The sequence below is a fragment of the Osmerus eperlanus genome, chromosome 23 (genome assembly GCF_963692335.1).
Source record: "Osmerus eperlanus chromosome 23, fOsmEpe2.1, whole genome shotgun sequence".
In the NCBI taxonomy this organism is placed as follows: Eukaryota; Metazoa; Chordata; class Actinopteri; order Osmeriformes; family Osmeridae; genus Osmerus; species Osmerus eperlanus.
The window spans coordinates 4,621,316-4,635,741 of record NC_085040.1 but is presented as its reverse complement, the minus strand read 5'-3'; the positions used below and the strand labels follow the sequence as shown (position 1 = coordinate 4,635,741).

Sequence of the window (14,426 nt, the reverse complement as noted above, 5' to 3'; positions counted from 1 at the left end):
ATACAGAGTGACAGTAAATCAGACGGACCTACAGTATCAGCGTTGAAATTTCCAACCCCGTTGAAAGTATTTTTGGCGAGTGAGAGGAGCGAGTGAGATCACTGCGGTCTCTCCCTTTTGATAGACTTGTTGTTGGGCAAGGACAACGCAGGATCTTTTTTTTTAAGGCACAGTTTGTTTTATAAATCACACTGGAAATGTCCGAAAACAAGCCAAATGATGACCCGAAGTTATCTACGACGGACAGGGTGGTCAAATGTAAGTGTTTATTGTTTGTCTATGACCGTAAGATTGTAATACTTTCCTTTTCAAGTCACATGCTGTAAAAAGGCCAATGTGTCCACCTTGAACAACAACACAATCCCAATATCTGCAGGCGTAACTGAACTCAACAAGAGGTGATTATGGAGAAAAAGGGTGTTAGCCGTGATATGACACCGGCTATAGCAATGCTACTAAAGTAGGAAGTAAGGTTGTGCTACAGTAGCCCACTCCAGTTATAGGCAATATGACAGGTTTTAATTGATGTCCATATGTCGCAATGAATCGAGCTTTTACAGTCCGAACATTCTATTGTTCCATTCCTATTGTCATGTTGGTTATTCTCACAGCACCTCTTTCTTTCAAAACGCAGACAGCAATTAACTCACGAGTTTGTCTAATCTAATACAACTGATATGTTAAATGGGCTTAAACAGCTTTATTTTACTTTTGTTGCTTCAGTTAGCTCCACACAGAGTTCATGCCTCGTTTATGGTATGCCAAATTGGTATATCAGGCTTTCCCCCTATTGTTCTTAGACCAGTTTTTGGTGTCTGGGATTTTATTCCATCCAAATAATCATGGATTTCTCTGTGATCCATCTAGTGGAGACCAATCACTGTTTGTGTCCCCTTCTCCAGGAAAATAAAAAGGTGCAATTCAGATTCTACTTCCCATTGTTAATTTATCTTATTTTATTTACTTTTTAAATACAGTAATTTGATTAGTATATTTTAAGAAGGTTTTATGGCTGTCAGCTGAACATTTCATGAAAAAGTGGATGGAATTCTTTATGGCATTGTTTATGCATGTCTGTTGTATATTTATATATTGTTTATATAATAACAATAAATTCTGATAATCATAAGATATCGTGTTTGTCTTTTAAAGACTTGTATTCTGAGGATTAAGGTCATGGCTCTGACCAATTTTACTCAGATTTTATTGCATAAAGAATTCCCAGATGTTGATTTTACACCTTACACTACACCTTAGTTTTCAGAAGGAGGTTTACAGTACAGGCAATTTTCCACAAAAAAACATAATTTGTAATCCATTAGCATCTGGAATAGAGGAAAGCACAAAATATTTCAATAACTGTATTGTGCTGTATGGATCGTATTGTGCTGTATGTCAATACACGTTTGCCAGCTTTCTACAGGTTAGGAAGGGAAACACATAATTCTTTACAAATCATTGCAAAGCCACTTTTTTTTTCTCTAGCACTTAACTTTTCAGTTGGATGTAGATGTTGTATGTGCCATTTGCACCATCTGAATCAAATGTAAGTAGGCCGATAGAAGATAGACTATATTAACACCCTATAGTTAGTGCCTAGATTAATTAAAGTCTCATTGATCTCCTTGGAATTTACAACATCCCAAGGGTTACACCCCAAGTCGTTACACACGTTGACTGATGGACACAAAAGCACTGTATATTTTTTCCCTGGCCTGCATGCTGTAGGCAGTAGTGGTTGCATTTTGGGAGATCTTTCAGAATGACGTGAGTCAAGGGAGCTTAGAGTGGCTGTTCTTTGGTTGTTTGTTTTCCACACTGGGTTGTTATATTGTCTCTCAGACTTCTAAATGGAGATCTAGCTCTCCATTTCTGCTGTTGATCAGTTAATACGCAAACTGAAAAGTTCTGCCCACATATAGGTAAAATGACCCTCAATGGGAAATGTCAGACCTCAATACCAGTGTTGAGCGCATATGTAAGTGAAATAGTGCAGTCAATTATCATATATCATTCATCCTCACCCCTTTACCATTAATTCATTTTTCTTTGTCATTAGTGGACCGCCCACGTATAGTCACTTTGCTAAATACATAGCAACTCTTCAAACACACATCAGTATAAAGTATAGGCCATTTGTTTTCACCCTTTTAGGACTTTATATCTGTAGAATAAGCTTAGACACATGTGAACTCTTGGCCCTAGAATGTTGTTTGCAAAATTTAATTCTGGCCTGTTTTCTAATGCATGCAATGTGTCCAATGTGATTTTATTAGCATTTTGCACAACACTTTTGAATAAAAACAATACGAAATTGGCTAGCCACTCTGTGCTTGTGCTTGCGGTGGGAGCTATCCTAAAAAGGATTGTAAGCATACTATAAAAACCAAACAAATCTCCAAAACGAATACAGTTCCATCAGACATAGTTTGGCACATGACACCCGGAGCTTAAACAGTGATACTCTTCCCAGGATGGTGCGGAGGTTCTGAATGTGTGTCATGTGGGTGTAGCTTGATGGAACACGGACATTGAGATGAGTTTCACCCAGTGACAATATAGCTATGTCAATACAGCAAGCTTTATTGCTCATATGCAGGAGTCTTAGTTCTTACTGATAGAAAACGAATGCTAATCTCTGACTTGACATGTTCAGGTTTTCGGGCAGGTTACAAGGACTCAGGAATACGTGGTGTCTGTATGGTGCTTCTCACAAGGCCCTCAGCACTTCCACATCCCATGTAGGGGTGTTCTCTGCTAGGCACAAATGGCAGAAGGGGGAGAGGGGGGGGGGGGGGGCGCCCAATGTCTAGCACCCAGCTGCACCCACCTGCCTCCTCCCACGCCCACCTGCACCCACACACTCACCTGCACCCACACACTCACCTGCACCCACACACTCACCTGCACCCACACACTCACCTGCACCCACACACTCACCTGCACCCACACACTCACCTGCACCCACACACTCACCTGCACCCACACACTCACCTGCACCCACACACTCACCTGCACCCACACACTCACCTGCACCCACCTTGTTCTGATGAATCTCCTCCACTGCAGCTACAGTCAGAAGGTAGAGGAGGAGGGGGGGGGGGAGGAGAACACCTCTTCAGCTGCCATATGTGCTGCATCCAACTGTGTAATACTTGGCTGCCCGCAGAACCATGCTGAGAAGATAGAGATGGTAGCAATCACGTGATGACTGATGAAGCATCTGTTCCAATGCTTACTCACTGTGTTGTCTACTTGTTTCGTTGTTTTAAACAGGGACCGCATTGATCTCTCACAAAGTATTTATGGATTCAGTTCATTGATTGTCAAGATCCATCCCTTTCTGGCTGCTTGTTTAAAAAAAAATTGTACCGTCACAGTCATCAAGCACACATCCAAAAATACTTTTACTTTTATGATTTAGCAGAGTAATAAATAACATTTAGCAGACACTTTTACCCAAAGCACCACACAGGGGATTCAAAATTTAAACCTCTTGATCTACAGTCAAATGCTCGAGCTATACCCATCACAAGATGGGTAGGAAACAACCTTCCAAGACAAATCAATTCCCCTCCATGATCTTGTAATAAATGCCCACTGTTTCTGCATCAGGAATTCACTTGGTTTTGTTGCAGAGTGACTTTTCCTACCTTCACACTGGTCTAATCAGGCTTGTCTGAAGGGATCGACCACAAACTCTGACTGGGTCAGGAGGTGGATTCAACCTGTGTGTGACGGTTCAGTTCCATTCTTAACATTTTAAACTTCTTATTTGACATACGAAACCCTTTTTGAATGATGCTTTAACACTTTTTGATTCAATAAAAATGTCGTCACCAGGTTAACACCCAGATCAAATCCAATGTTTACCAAGTGTTCTATGCTGTGGATACAGTTGACAGTTGATAGGCTTCAGGGATCCCTCAAGATAGAAACATTAGTAATGTAGATCAACTCTGGTCAAATCAGCAGCAGAATAGTACAGTACCTTTTCCACTTATAGTTGTCAGTTCTCTCTTTCACGCACACACACACACACATTAACTCTGAGTGACTGCACCTTTAAACTCATTAGATGACAGAGGAATTAGGTTTAGTTGTGGAATTAGGGTGCAGTAGAGCGATTGAATTTATGCCTATTACGCTCTGTATAAGGTATGAAGACAGCTTTATTCAGTAGATGTAATCTGATGCCATGCATTTGTAAAATTTGCCTGATATATTAATGGCATTGATGGATTATTGATTTTGTCAGTCAAAGGGTTTCGAATTATATAGTTTAGTACCATACTCAGTATTTTAAAGTTCATTGACACTGTTTGATTAGTCATGAGAGATAAGACCACTGTATTTGTGTGATGTCATGCCCATAAAGGTCATGGGCTGTGTCACCTGCATATCCTAGTTTCTAGACTGTTAATAAATAACTACCCTTTATAACTAACCCTATTTATTAGGATTTAAACAAGAGCATATCACAAACCAGCATATTTATCACCACAGTTGAGAAACCGAAATAAACATGTTTACTTATGCAGCTTGTTTAACGTCCAGGGCCTCCACTTGGACTGTCATTTGTGAAGGACCCCGTTGCGTGTCATTAGATCAGCTTCCAGGACTGGCGGCAGCAGAGTCAGTGATCAATGAGGTAATACAAATGTAGCTGCATGTTGGCTGCTTCAGCACTGGGGGAGGGGTGGAGAGCAGCTCTGAACAGGGAGCCACCAGGTTTAGAGAAGACCTCTTACACTTGTAGAATCCACTCTGACGATCCGCCTTTCACTCCCACTCCTGTGGCCGGGGCAGAGAGGACTTTAGGAGATAACAACTTACTGAGTTGCATTCCCTTTCTGACACCCACATGGATATACACAGAAACGGCCTTTGTTTTTGCTCATTTTGGTCTACTGTGAATGATGCAGATACATTTTTTTCCTACCATTTTCCACTTCCAATAGTTCCATTAGTTTAGTGTTTGTTATTCACTTCTGGCATTCTTACAGGAGTAACCACAGGACATACATACATTATGTATGTTTCATACATGTTTCACCCACATAAATGCTGTTAACAGCAAGGACACTGGTCCTCAACTGCAGTCAACCATGACTATGATGTACAATGAATAATTGAGTAGTTATGTGACTAGCCGGCCTTCATTGCTTAACAAGTAACTTATTTAACCATCCAGAAATGTCTCTTGTCTAATTAGTTCTCGACACTTGGCGTTGCAAACAGTCTCATTTCGTTATCAAATCAATTGCTAATCAAACTTCTTATGGTCATTTATAACCAAACAGCAGTTGAAGGTCAGTTATACTTCTGAATATTTACAATGTAAATCATTTACAGTAAAGATTAATTATTTACGGATTCATAGTAAGTGTATTAATTATTATCATTTAATTCCCTGTATACAGTAAGATAACAGAAAGTGACTTAGCTGTGGAGATCATAGAAGTTCCTTGCCTACAGTATATGCTTCATGTCTGCCTAATTAGTTTCATGTCTGCCAGGCATGTTTCAGACTTGGTGATTTGCCAATTAGTGTTCTTTACTAGCCTTCGTGTAACAGAGCAAAGCTTCGTTCTGACAGGAAACTCAAGGCATCACGTTCGTGTCATTAGATGTAGCCGTCTGACATGCACAATTAAGCCTTGCTGGTTCAAATGACAGCTATTCAACCCACATGCACACACACATTCACACACTCACCCACTCATGCACACACACACACACACACACACACACACACACACACTCATACAGGCATACATTGTCCATCTGTTGCCATGCTGTCGGTGACTCTATTGTTTTCGCATGCCCACCCCTTCATCCGTACTGCACCGTGAGGTAAGGCGTCTTTGACTGTCAGGGTTGATCACTTACAGTGTTCCCTGACTGGTTTTTGTTGTTGAAGTGCGTTACAGAGGTCAGGGGGGGGAGAAGGCAGAAGTAATTTTTAGAGCCTACATCAATGATTTCACATCAGTTCCTGTCATGAGGGGGAATGCATTTCCTAAAAAAAAAAAACGTGATTGCTCCATAAAAACTGGTTAAGTCCCTTGCTTGACTGAGCATGTGGCTTTAAACAATGTTTTCACGAGAGCACCAATGTGGTATTGGCTGTAGTTAAAACGTGTCTGGAAGTTTTCCCATCTCAATCTGTTCTGTGGAGTGCTCAGAAGGAGTCCCTCCTGCTGGGAGTCCCTGGGGAAGACCACGTGGAGGAGCTGTTCGAATGAAACGGGCCCAGGATGAGAGGCTTGTCATTGATTGGTGGTGGCAAGGCTAGAATAAAGAGTTCACTGCCTGTCGAGGTACTGTAGCCTGCAGGCGTTTTCTCGGCAATCCTTCTACAAAGGCCTGCAGCGGAGCATGGGAATGGAGCCTGTAGCGCTATCAGCAGCCCAGTCCACTCAGCAGCCCAAGCCTCCAGGTGGTTGTTGATGAGTAAAGGAGAACCATGGATAACTAACTGCATGGTATGTTGTTGGGAATAGTTCAGTGCAGGTCTTTGATAGTCCTGTTAGGCATTAACAGACAGGGCTATCTAGGGATTCCAGTTATTCAAGTCGAGGAATCCCCTCCTCTAGGAGAGCAGGTTATGTGACAGCGGGGATTGCTTGCCGTTCGCTCTAGTCCTGGAGAGGCACTGTGTCATGACAACATACCACTGCACTGCAAGGTAGTTTATCATGGGCCCAGCCCTGATTGATTTTACGCGCGTCACACATGCGCATACATAAACAAACACACACACACACACACACACGTACACACACTTACACAAACACACAGCTCGGCTTTGATAGATTACCCAACATTGTTATGCAGCCATTTGTATTTAAATATGAGAGAAATGTAGAGATGTATGTCTCCTATAAAAGGGGCTGGTGGGTGGGGGGGGGGGGGGCTGCGTCTGAAAGGGATGCTGTCTAAGGGAGGTTTCATCTCTGGGATTTTCACCTGGGCTTCCACATGGAATATAATCATAAGAAAGAAATTCAAGAAATCCCATAGCAAGGTGGAGCTAAATCAGAATTTTAGAATTGTACACGCCACAGGTCAACACTGTGGAAAGGTCTATATAAGGTGTTTAGTTGTACTGCACCTAATGAGGTTCCTTAATGTCACGCCACTCATTTGCACAAGTTGGGAAACTTGTATGCCTAGTAATATAGGTACAAATGTGTAGTGGATAACACTTTACTGTTGTATAGGGGTAATGTCCCATTTATCTGCCATTTAAGTTAGATTTAAGTATACTCTTTTTTCCGTTTTGGGCATTTCTGAAGCAGAAGTAGTCGACCTCAAAGCAAGAAGGCCATGTTTCAGATGGGCTGGCTGCTGCTAGTGTGAGAACCAGAACAGTTCCAGCCAGACACATGCACCTGGATGGGAGCATGGGCCTTGAGGTTTATTTACCCACATTTACACCTGTTAATCATAGACTGCCTGGCTGAAAATTAACCACCCACAATATGTACAGGTGGATCTGGCTTCTTTACATACCCAGCTGTTTGAACTCCAATGGTCATACTACACACAGACCATAATGGATTCTTAAGTTCCAGAACAGGACAAGTCTGAGGTAGTTTGCTCTTCCTGTTTCGAGATATTTTCAAGCATGAAACAAATACAAATAATACTTTTCATTTCTGCAAAGTATTCTCATACAAGTTGTCGTTTATAAATTTCAACTACAGAAATCTAACTCATTAGAAAATTCCCAAACATTTGGTTGTTTGAGTCACAATTTGGTTTGAGTTTTTACAGTAGGTTGTTGTTGCTGTTCTTGACTGCACAGGCTACTGGAGTCTGTAGTGGAGCTGGGCAGTGAAGGGTTAAGCAGTGGAGTGTTGTGCATGGCAAGCCACTCAGTCGCTCACCCACGTTGAGAGAGGGGCGGGGTGGCCGCTTGCCCTAGCTCACTAAAAGACCCACTGCAGAGGCTGGCCAGAGCCAATGTCGTGACTGAGCAATATGTGTGTGTGTGTGTGTGTGTCAGCATGTCTGTTTCTCCGTGTCTGTGAGCGGGCTAGTGAGCTCTTGTCTCGGCTGTATGGCTCCGTTGTTCACCTGCAGCGCTGTGTTTACACTGGAGAAGCACTCACTCTCCTTTTCCTCCATGGTCACGTAAAATCACAGAAATGTTATGGGAACTGTTAAAACAAGCAGGTAGACTGTGCTTCATGTCAGGGATATGATGGAAAGCCCTGACACCCAAGACACTGCCGCCAACTGGTTCAGACAGCTGTCAGCTGGCCTGAATGTCCAAACGCTTTTTTTCTCTCAGATGTGCTGCAAAAAGAAAAAGGATAAGTTACATTTCAAACCATTGACTGACAAGCTGCTTCACATATTCGGTTCATTTAAAACATTGCGGTTGTTATTTCTTTATTTTGTAGCCTCTGGCTCCCTACCTCAATTCCGTTAATTGTTTTTCTGGTGATATGTTTCATCTAATTAAGTGGTCTCCAGGACTGTAAATCCTCAAGCACAGGAAAATAAATTACAGCTCTTGTTCTAGGAGAGCTCCAGTATATCATAGGCCAATTTTGTGTGAAGATATTTAGTGTCACGTAACCCAAATAGAAATATCACTTGCCATCACAGGGATAGTGAGTGAAGACTCATGAACGTGTCGCAGCAGAGGAGGTTTGTAGTCTTTATTTAATGCTAATCTGGAACTTTTGTAGTTCAGCACCCCCCTCTATGGTTGTGTCGTGGTGGCCCTTGCATGGCCCGGTGGTACAGCCTATGAGCTCAGCCCCACAGAGCACCAGGGAGGCTCTGCCGCGACACACTTTCACCAGCACGCACAAGACCGGAGTCTGGCCTCTCGGTCTCCGTCTAGACTTCGACCGTGCATGCATGTGGTGCGAAACAAGAAAGGCCCGACAACTCGGCAGCCGAAGCTTTCGATAACATATCTCTTTCAGTCTCGGAAGGATTCTGTGATTTTGTAGTAACGTGCTGCTTTAAACAATGCACGTCCCCTCTTCCTCTGTCTCCAGCTCTGGCTGGTGCAGTGTTTTGGATCATTCCCTTTGAATGAGTCACTTTATCTCTGGCCAAACTGAGTCAAGACCGTGTCGCAAGAAAGAAAACCCCCATAATGCCCCCAGCCTGCCTCCCTGTATAGAACGTAACGTGATCTCCCTGGAGGAATGCAGCAGGCCTCGGGGACAGCCAAATCGAGATACAAATCAGCCTCTCGGCTGGCAGATAATATATCTCAGAGTGCATCTGTGACAACGTATGATTATAGGTCTGCACTCTGACAATACTTAGTGTCCATTTGTATGCACAACCTGCAGAAGGGCTTCCTGACCAACCGTGCCTCGTATTGTTTTACCTTTTGACAGTTGCAAGGGATTTCAATCTGCTTGCTTGGTAATCAGACTAGGAGTTGGCATGGTTTTCGGGGTTTTGACAGTTGCCCAGTTTAGGCCCAGAAGTAGCCCATGACCTCAGTAATCAGCCAGAGACTCCAGACCTCATTGCTCTGAGAGAATTTAAAATCTCCTTCATGCCTATGCTGCCCAGGGGTTTTCAGAAATGTTGTGACCCCCCCCCCCAGATTATCTTTCCACTTGTTAAAACCAACACAGATGGTGATACCTTTTAATGCGTAACTGGGTTATTATATAAAACAGCAGAACAAGGAGTGCTATTTTTATAATATGAAGATCAGCCTTGTATAGACAAATTATTTACTCTGTTCTCACTTACAGCCAAACTCGCATAACAACAGACACCTAAAGGTCCCCGTCATCAGCGCCTTGTGATATATGGAGCCCCTATGTAGGAATGGATACTGGAGGAGTGGAAGCTGGATCAGGTGCTTGTGTTTGCTGAGTCAGGATTCCTGCCGTCTGTGGAGAAAGTTCTATTTCCCCCCTGTTCCTTCCCTCCTAGCCGTGTTCCAGGTGCTCCTCACACCAGACCCAGCACCCGGAGAGCCGTGGCCTAGAAACGGGGGAGACTGTCAGGGGTGGGTGAGGGAGGAGGAGAAGGGGCCGCTGGAAGGATGATGGTTTTGGCAGGCAAAGAGAGTAGGTTCCTGCCGGCGCTGCCCACTGCCTAGCCACCTGTCCTTAGACACTTTTTCGGCCCGTCCAAAACTGGCTGCTTCAGTCAGTGCTGCCTGCCACCCTCATCTCAGCCACACTGCAGTGCTCTGCTGTTTTCGGCTGCCCTCATAGACTCACCACAGATAATTTGAGTTTTCTGTTGTCTCCACCCACACATCTTAGTATGTTGTTGGGTGTCTAGAAACAAACTTAAAAAACACAAATGTGTTTGTTATCACATTTAAAATCCAATCCTTTCATTCAGGATTTTTGACACTGTGGGGGATGATTCTCTTGTATATGGCGTTGTGCCAGACTTGGGGTCCAGCCCTGTCTGTGGGTAAACTGCTACCACTACATACGTCACCAGTGGACCAGGGTGGTTCTGTTAGCCAAGAGACGGCACAAAAACACAGAACAAGCCCATCTCTGTGGGATCCATCTAGGAAATGTGTTCTGGAGGTGCCAGAGTCTCAGTTGCCAAGGAGAGTTCTTCAGGATTTGCGATCGCACCTCTTTTTCTTGGCAAAAAAAGAAAAGAAGCAAAAAGTAAGCTGTAAAAGACAGGGAAACATCTGAGGTGTAACACAGTCAAGCAGCAGTCCCTTCTGGTTGGTTTGGAAATACTCCTTGTTATTTCTTTGTTGTTTTTTTAAGAGACGTAATTGTGAGATATTGACGTTTCACGTCAATGAGACTTCCCCTGTAGTTCCTTAGGAACGTAATGTCTGTGAGATCGGGTTGCTCTTTAATGTCTTCAGGACTCCCTCTCTGTTACGGAGTCCTAAAGCTGATTTAAAGCTTGTCTCTAATGAAAGCTAATCCTGTCACAGCATTGTTCAGAGGCGGGTCCCACCAGGTCTGCAAATGGGGAACATCTTTTATAAGGGTTGTCAGGCTAGGTTTCATGGACAAGATGCTGAAGCCCGTTGGCACCCTGCTTAATCCGGCGCAGAACGTGACTGCTTCTTTTGAGGATTACAAAACTATAGTAGAGCAAGATTACAGCAAGGTTTTATGCGATTTGTGTTACGCTTATTGGAGGGAACCGTAGGAACAGAGTTTTATGTTGACGTTTCCTAAAATATTTCGAACCCATAATATTTTGGATCTAACTTCCTGTAGTTGCTATTGATCTTACAAATAGACTTGCTGTACTATGGGTGGTCCCAGTTGCCCCTAGAGATGTGGTCAAGCCTTGGCATGGTAAAAGCAGGATATAAAAAGGTTGTTGGTTTGACAGTGACAACTCTTTCACCAGATTCTAGTCTTTTTTGATTCATTCTGCCTCTCTGGCCTCCCTCATTCACCCCCTTGACTCAGCATCACTGCATCCATTTGTTCACTGGAACTGGGTCCCCACAGTCAATCTGTGTCATCGATCCTCCCAATGCATTGATGGTTTGTCACTCCTCAACCAAAAGCAGACAGGAAGAGCCAGAGTCTCCCCTGGCAACAGATGAGGGCAATTCTCCCTTTGAGTAAACCACAACTTTAACCCAAATAAGCTGAGAATCTTTTAACAGACACATAGCATACATTGCATGGCTGCATACCTGCAGTGTAGCACATTCTCAATGCTCTCAACATGATACCACATATTGAAATTCCTATAATTTTTAAGAGTTTCTCGCTGGGAGCTACTTCTGCCCTTAAGAGGTTTTGTGAATACGATCCTTGTCGAAATCTCTGTTCTCTGCCTCTTAAAAATAAATCAATATTTGAGGATATTATGTAAATCGTATTTTTGGTTCTAATTCTCGTGTCTTTGAAAATGTATAATGTGTCGTTTTTTCTCTTTTTTAGCGGTTCCTTTCCCCCCTAGTCATCGTCTGACGATCAGAGAGGTGTTCGACAATGAGGGGAAGCCCAAGGTGGACGTGCTCAAGGCTCACATGACTAAAGAGGGTCGTGTGGAGGAGAGCGTGGCCCTCAGGCTCATCGGTGACGGGGCTGCCATCCTACGAGCAGAGAAGAACCTGCTGGACATTGAAGCTCCGGTGACAGGTAGGACTCATTTCGATCCATCCTGTACATGTTAGTAGAACTGTCATCATGGCTGCGTTCGGTGTTGACGACAGGCCAAACACATTTTGGAAGCCAGACGCTTTTTGTCGTGACAGAACCCTTCACTCTGAGGTGGACTTCGCCCTGTTCTTATTTGACATATTTGACAATTTGACATTTCTGAAACCTTCAGTTCGTAGGGAGACCTGTGGTGGCTTCCGGCTCTAAAGGGGCTTGTACACTTACTCATACACACACTAGTGGCACACACTCTCACATACACATGCCCCGACACTAGCATGTACCCTCATCTGTTGCGCTCCGATCAATATTTGTGTTTTGTGTTTCTGCTGGTATCCTGCAGTTCATTTTGACAAACAGCCAACTACAGAAAGTAGAATGTTGTTGACAAGCCACATTATGGTATGTGAGGTATGCATTAGACTAATTTGTTTCCTATTGAATATGGCAAATTGCAAAATTATTGTTGACTACATTTGGCTTAAATATCGGCAACCTCATGAATAATATAATGGAAACAATTGACAAACACAATCCACAAACACTCTAATAACATGCCATAACATGAAATTGCTTTTCTGTGGTGAAATCTATTCATTGTTACCACTTATGTTGCTACTAGTCTGCTGCTCTCCAGATTACATCATTGTGATTCAGATAATGAATCATGGCAGTTAGTAATTTGCTAATATTATCTATATTTCTATTTCTGTCTATCTATCTCTGTCGCTTTTGTTTATTCATTCATGCCTTTTCAGTTTGTGGAGACATACATGGGCAGTTCTTTGACCTGATGAAGCTGTTCGAAGTGGGAGGATCACCAGCAACAACGCGTTACCTTTTCCTTGGAGACTATGTGGACAGAGGGTATTTCAGTATTGAAGTATGTTTTTTGTTTGTCTGTGATGCATGCTATTAAAATACATATATACTTGCACTACTATATATTAAACAAGATAAGTGATCATACTTTACATTAAGATATTTTGCCGAAATAGCAGTTGCAACATAGCAATGTATGTTAATAATTAGAGCAGCACCTTTACATTAGACATGATGCAATATAATAACTAAATCTCCTTCTCCTTGTCCTTTACTACAGTGCGTGCTTTACTTGTGGGCCTTGAAGATTCTTTACCCCAAAACACTGTTTTTGCTGCGTGGGAACCACGAATGTAGACATTTAACAGAGTATTTCACTTTTAGGCAGGAATGTGAGTATTTTGTTGGGAATTTGATTTACTATCCTTGATTTATATAATGTTAATAGTAAAATTAACCAGAACTCGTGAATTTGGACTGAAAGAAAACACTAAGGGTGGAATACTGTGTAACTGGGCTTACTGATCTTCTGAATATTTATTAGTACCTTTTCACCCAGGCACAGCATGTCCTAGTGTGTGAGCACTGAGCGCCCTGGTGTTTGATTTGCTCTATTTCCACCATGACAGGTAGAATTAAGTATTCTGAGAGGGTGTACGACGCCTGTATGGATGCCTTCGACTGCCTGCCTCTCGCTGCCCTCATGAACCAGCAGTTCCTGTGCGTACATGGAGGACTGTCTCCAGAAATCACTCATCTTGATGACATCAGGAAAGTAGGTGTAGTATTTTGTGTCAAACTCAAATGATCAATTTTTACTATTAAAAATAATTTTACTTTAAATATTATTTATATTTATATATTATTATATGTTTCAACATAATTAACCTTTAATAATACTACTTTGACTTTTGACTATCTGACAATTTTTTTTAATCAATGGTTGGTTTAAACCTGAGAACTATTAATTGACCATCGCAGCAAAATCCTTAACAATGCGCCACCACTCTCAACCCCAAGAGGGCATTAGATCACAGTGAACTCTCTTTCACCCACGCTTTGAAAAAGGCTTGATGAAGGTCAAGCCCAGGAGCCTCATGTAGCCTGTAAAGAAACCTTTTGGAATGCCTGAGATCCTAGGAATTTTTCTCATCTCTTCAGTGTCTCCTAACAGGGCCCATTGTCTGTGTCCTCTGTAGTTAGACAGGTTCAAAGAGCCTCCTGCGTATGGCCCGATGTGTGACCTGCTGTGGTCTGACCCCCTGGAGGACTTTGGGAATGAAAAGAGCCAGGAACACTTCACACACAACACAGTCCGAGGCTGCTCCTACTTCTACAGGTGGGCCAGTAGATCATTCACTACCACTATGTGTAGCACCTATCAAAGGGGTTGCCTGTTTGCTGGTAAGCACACTAAAAAGCAGGCGGGGGCAATTATTTACCACAGTGGATCGCATGAGAATTTCACCTTGTGAGTGCAGGGATGTACAGTCA

The 14,426-nt window shown here is 42.8% G+C and overlaps 1 protein-coding gene across 4 annotated transcripts in view; it reads left to right on the top strand.

Moving 5' to 3' along the window:
• LOC134009551 (protein phosphatase 3 catalytic subunit alpha) overlaps positions 1-14,426 on the top strand; it is a 29,585-nt gene continuing 15,159 nt past the window's right edge. The window contains exons 1-6 of one of the 4 annotated variants that reach the window (XM_062449071.1): positions 1-258; positions 11,889-12,089; positions 12,869-12,993; positions 13,213-13,324; positions 13,562-13,707; positions 14,132-14,271. In XM_062449071.1, coding sequence (XP_062305055.1) covers positions 198-258; positions 11,889-12,089; positions 12,869-12,993; positions 13,213-13,324; positions 13,562-13,707; positions 14,132-14,271 — 785 coding nt within the window. In that variant the 5' untranslated portion in view covers positions 1-197. The remainder of the gene's footprint in view (positions 259-11,888; positions 12,090-12,868; positions 12,994-13,212; positions 13,325-13,561; positions 13,708-14,131; positions 14,272-14,426) is intronic. The other 3 variants (XM_062449072.1, XM_062449073.1, XM_062449074.1) reach the window with 3 other exon arrangements.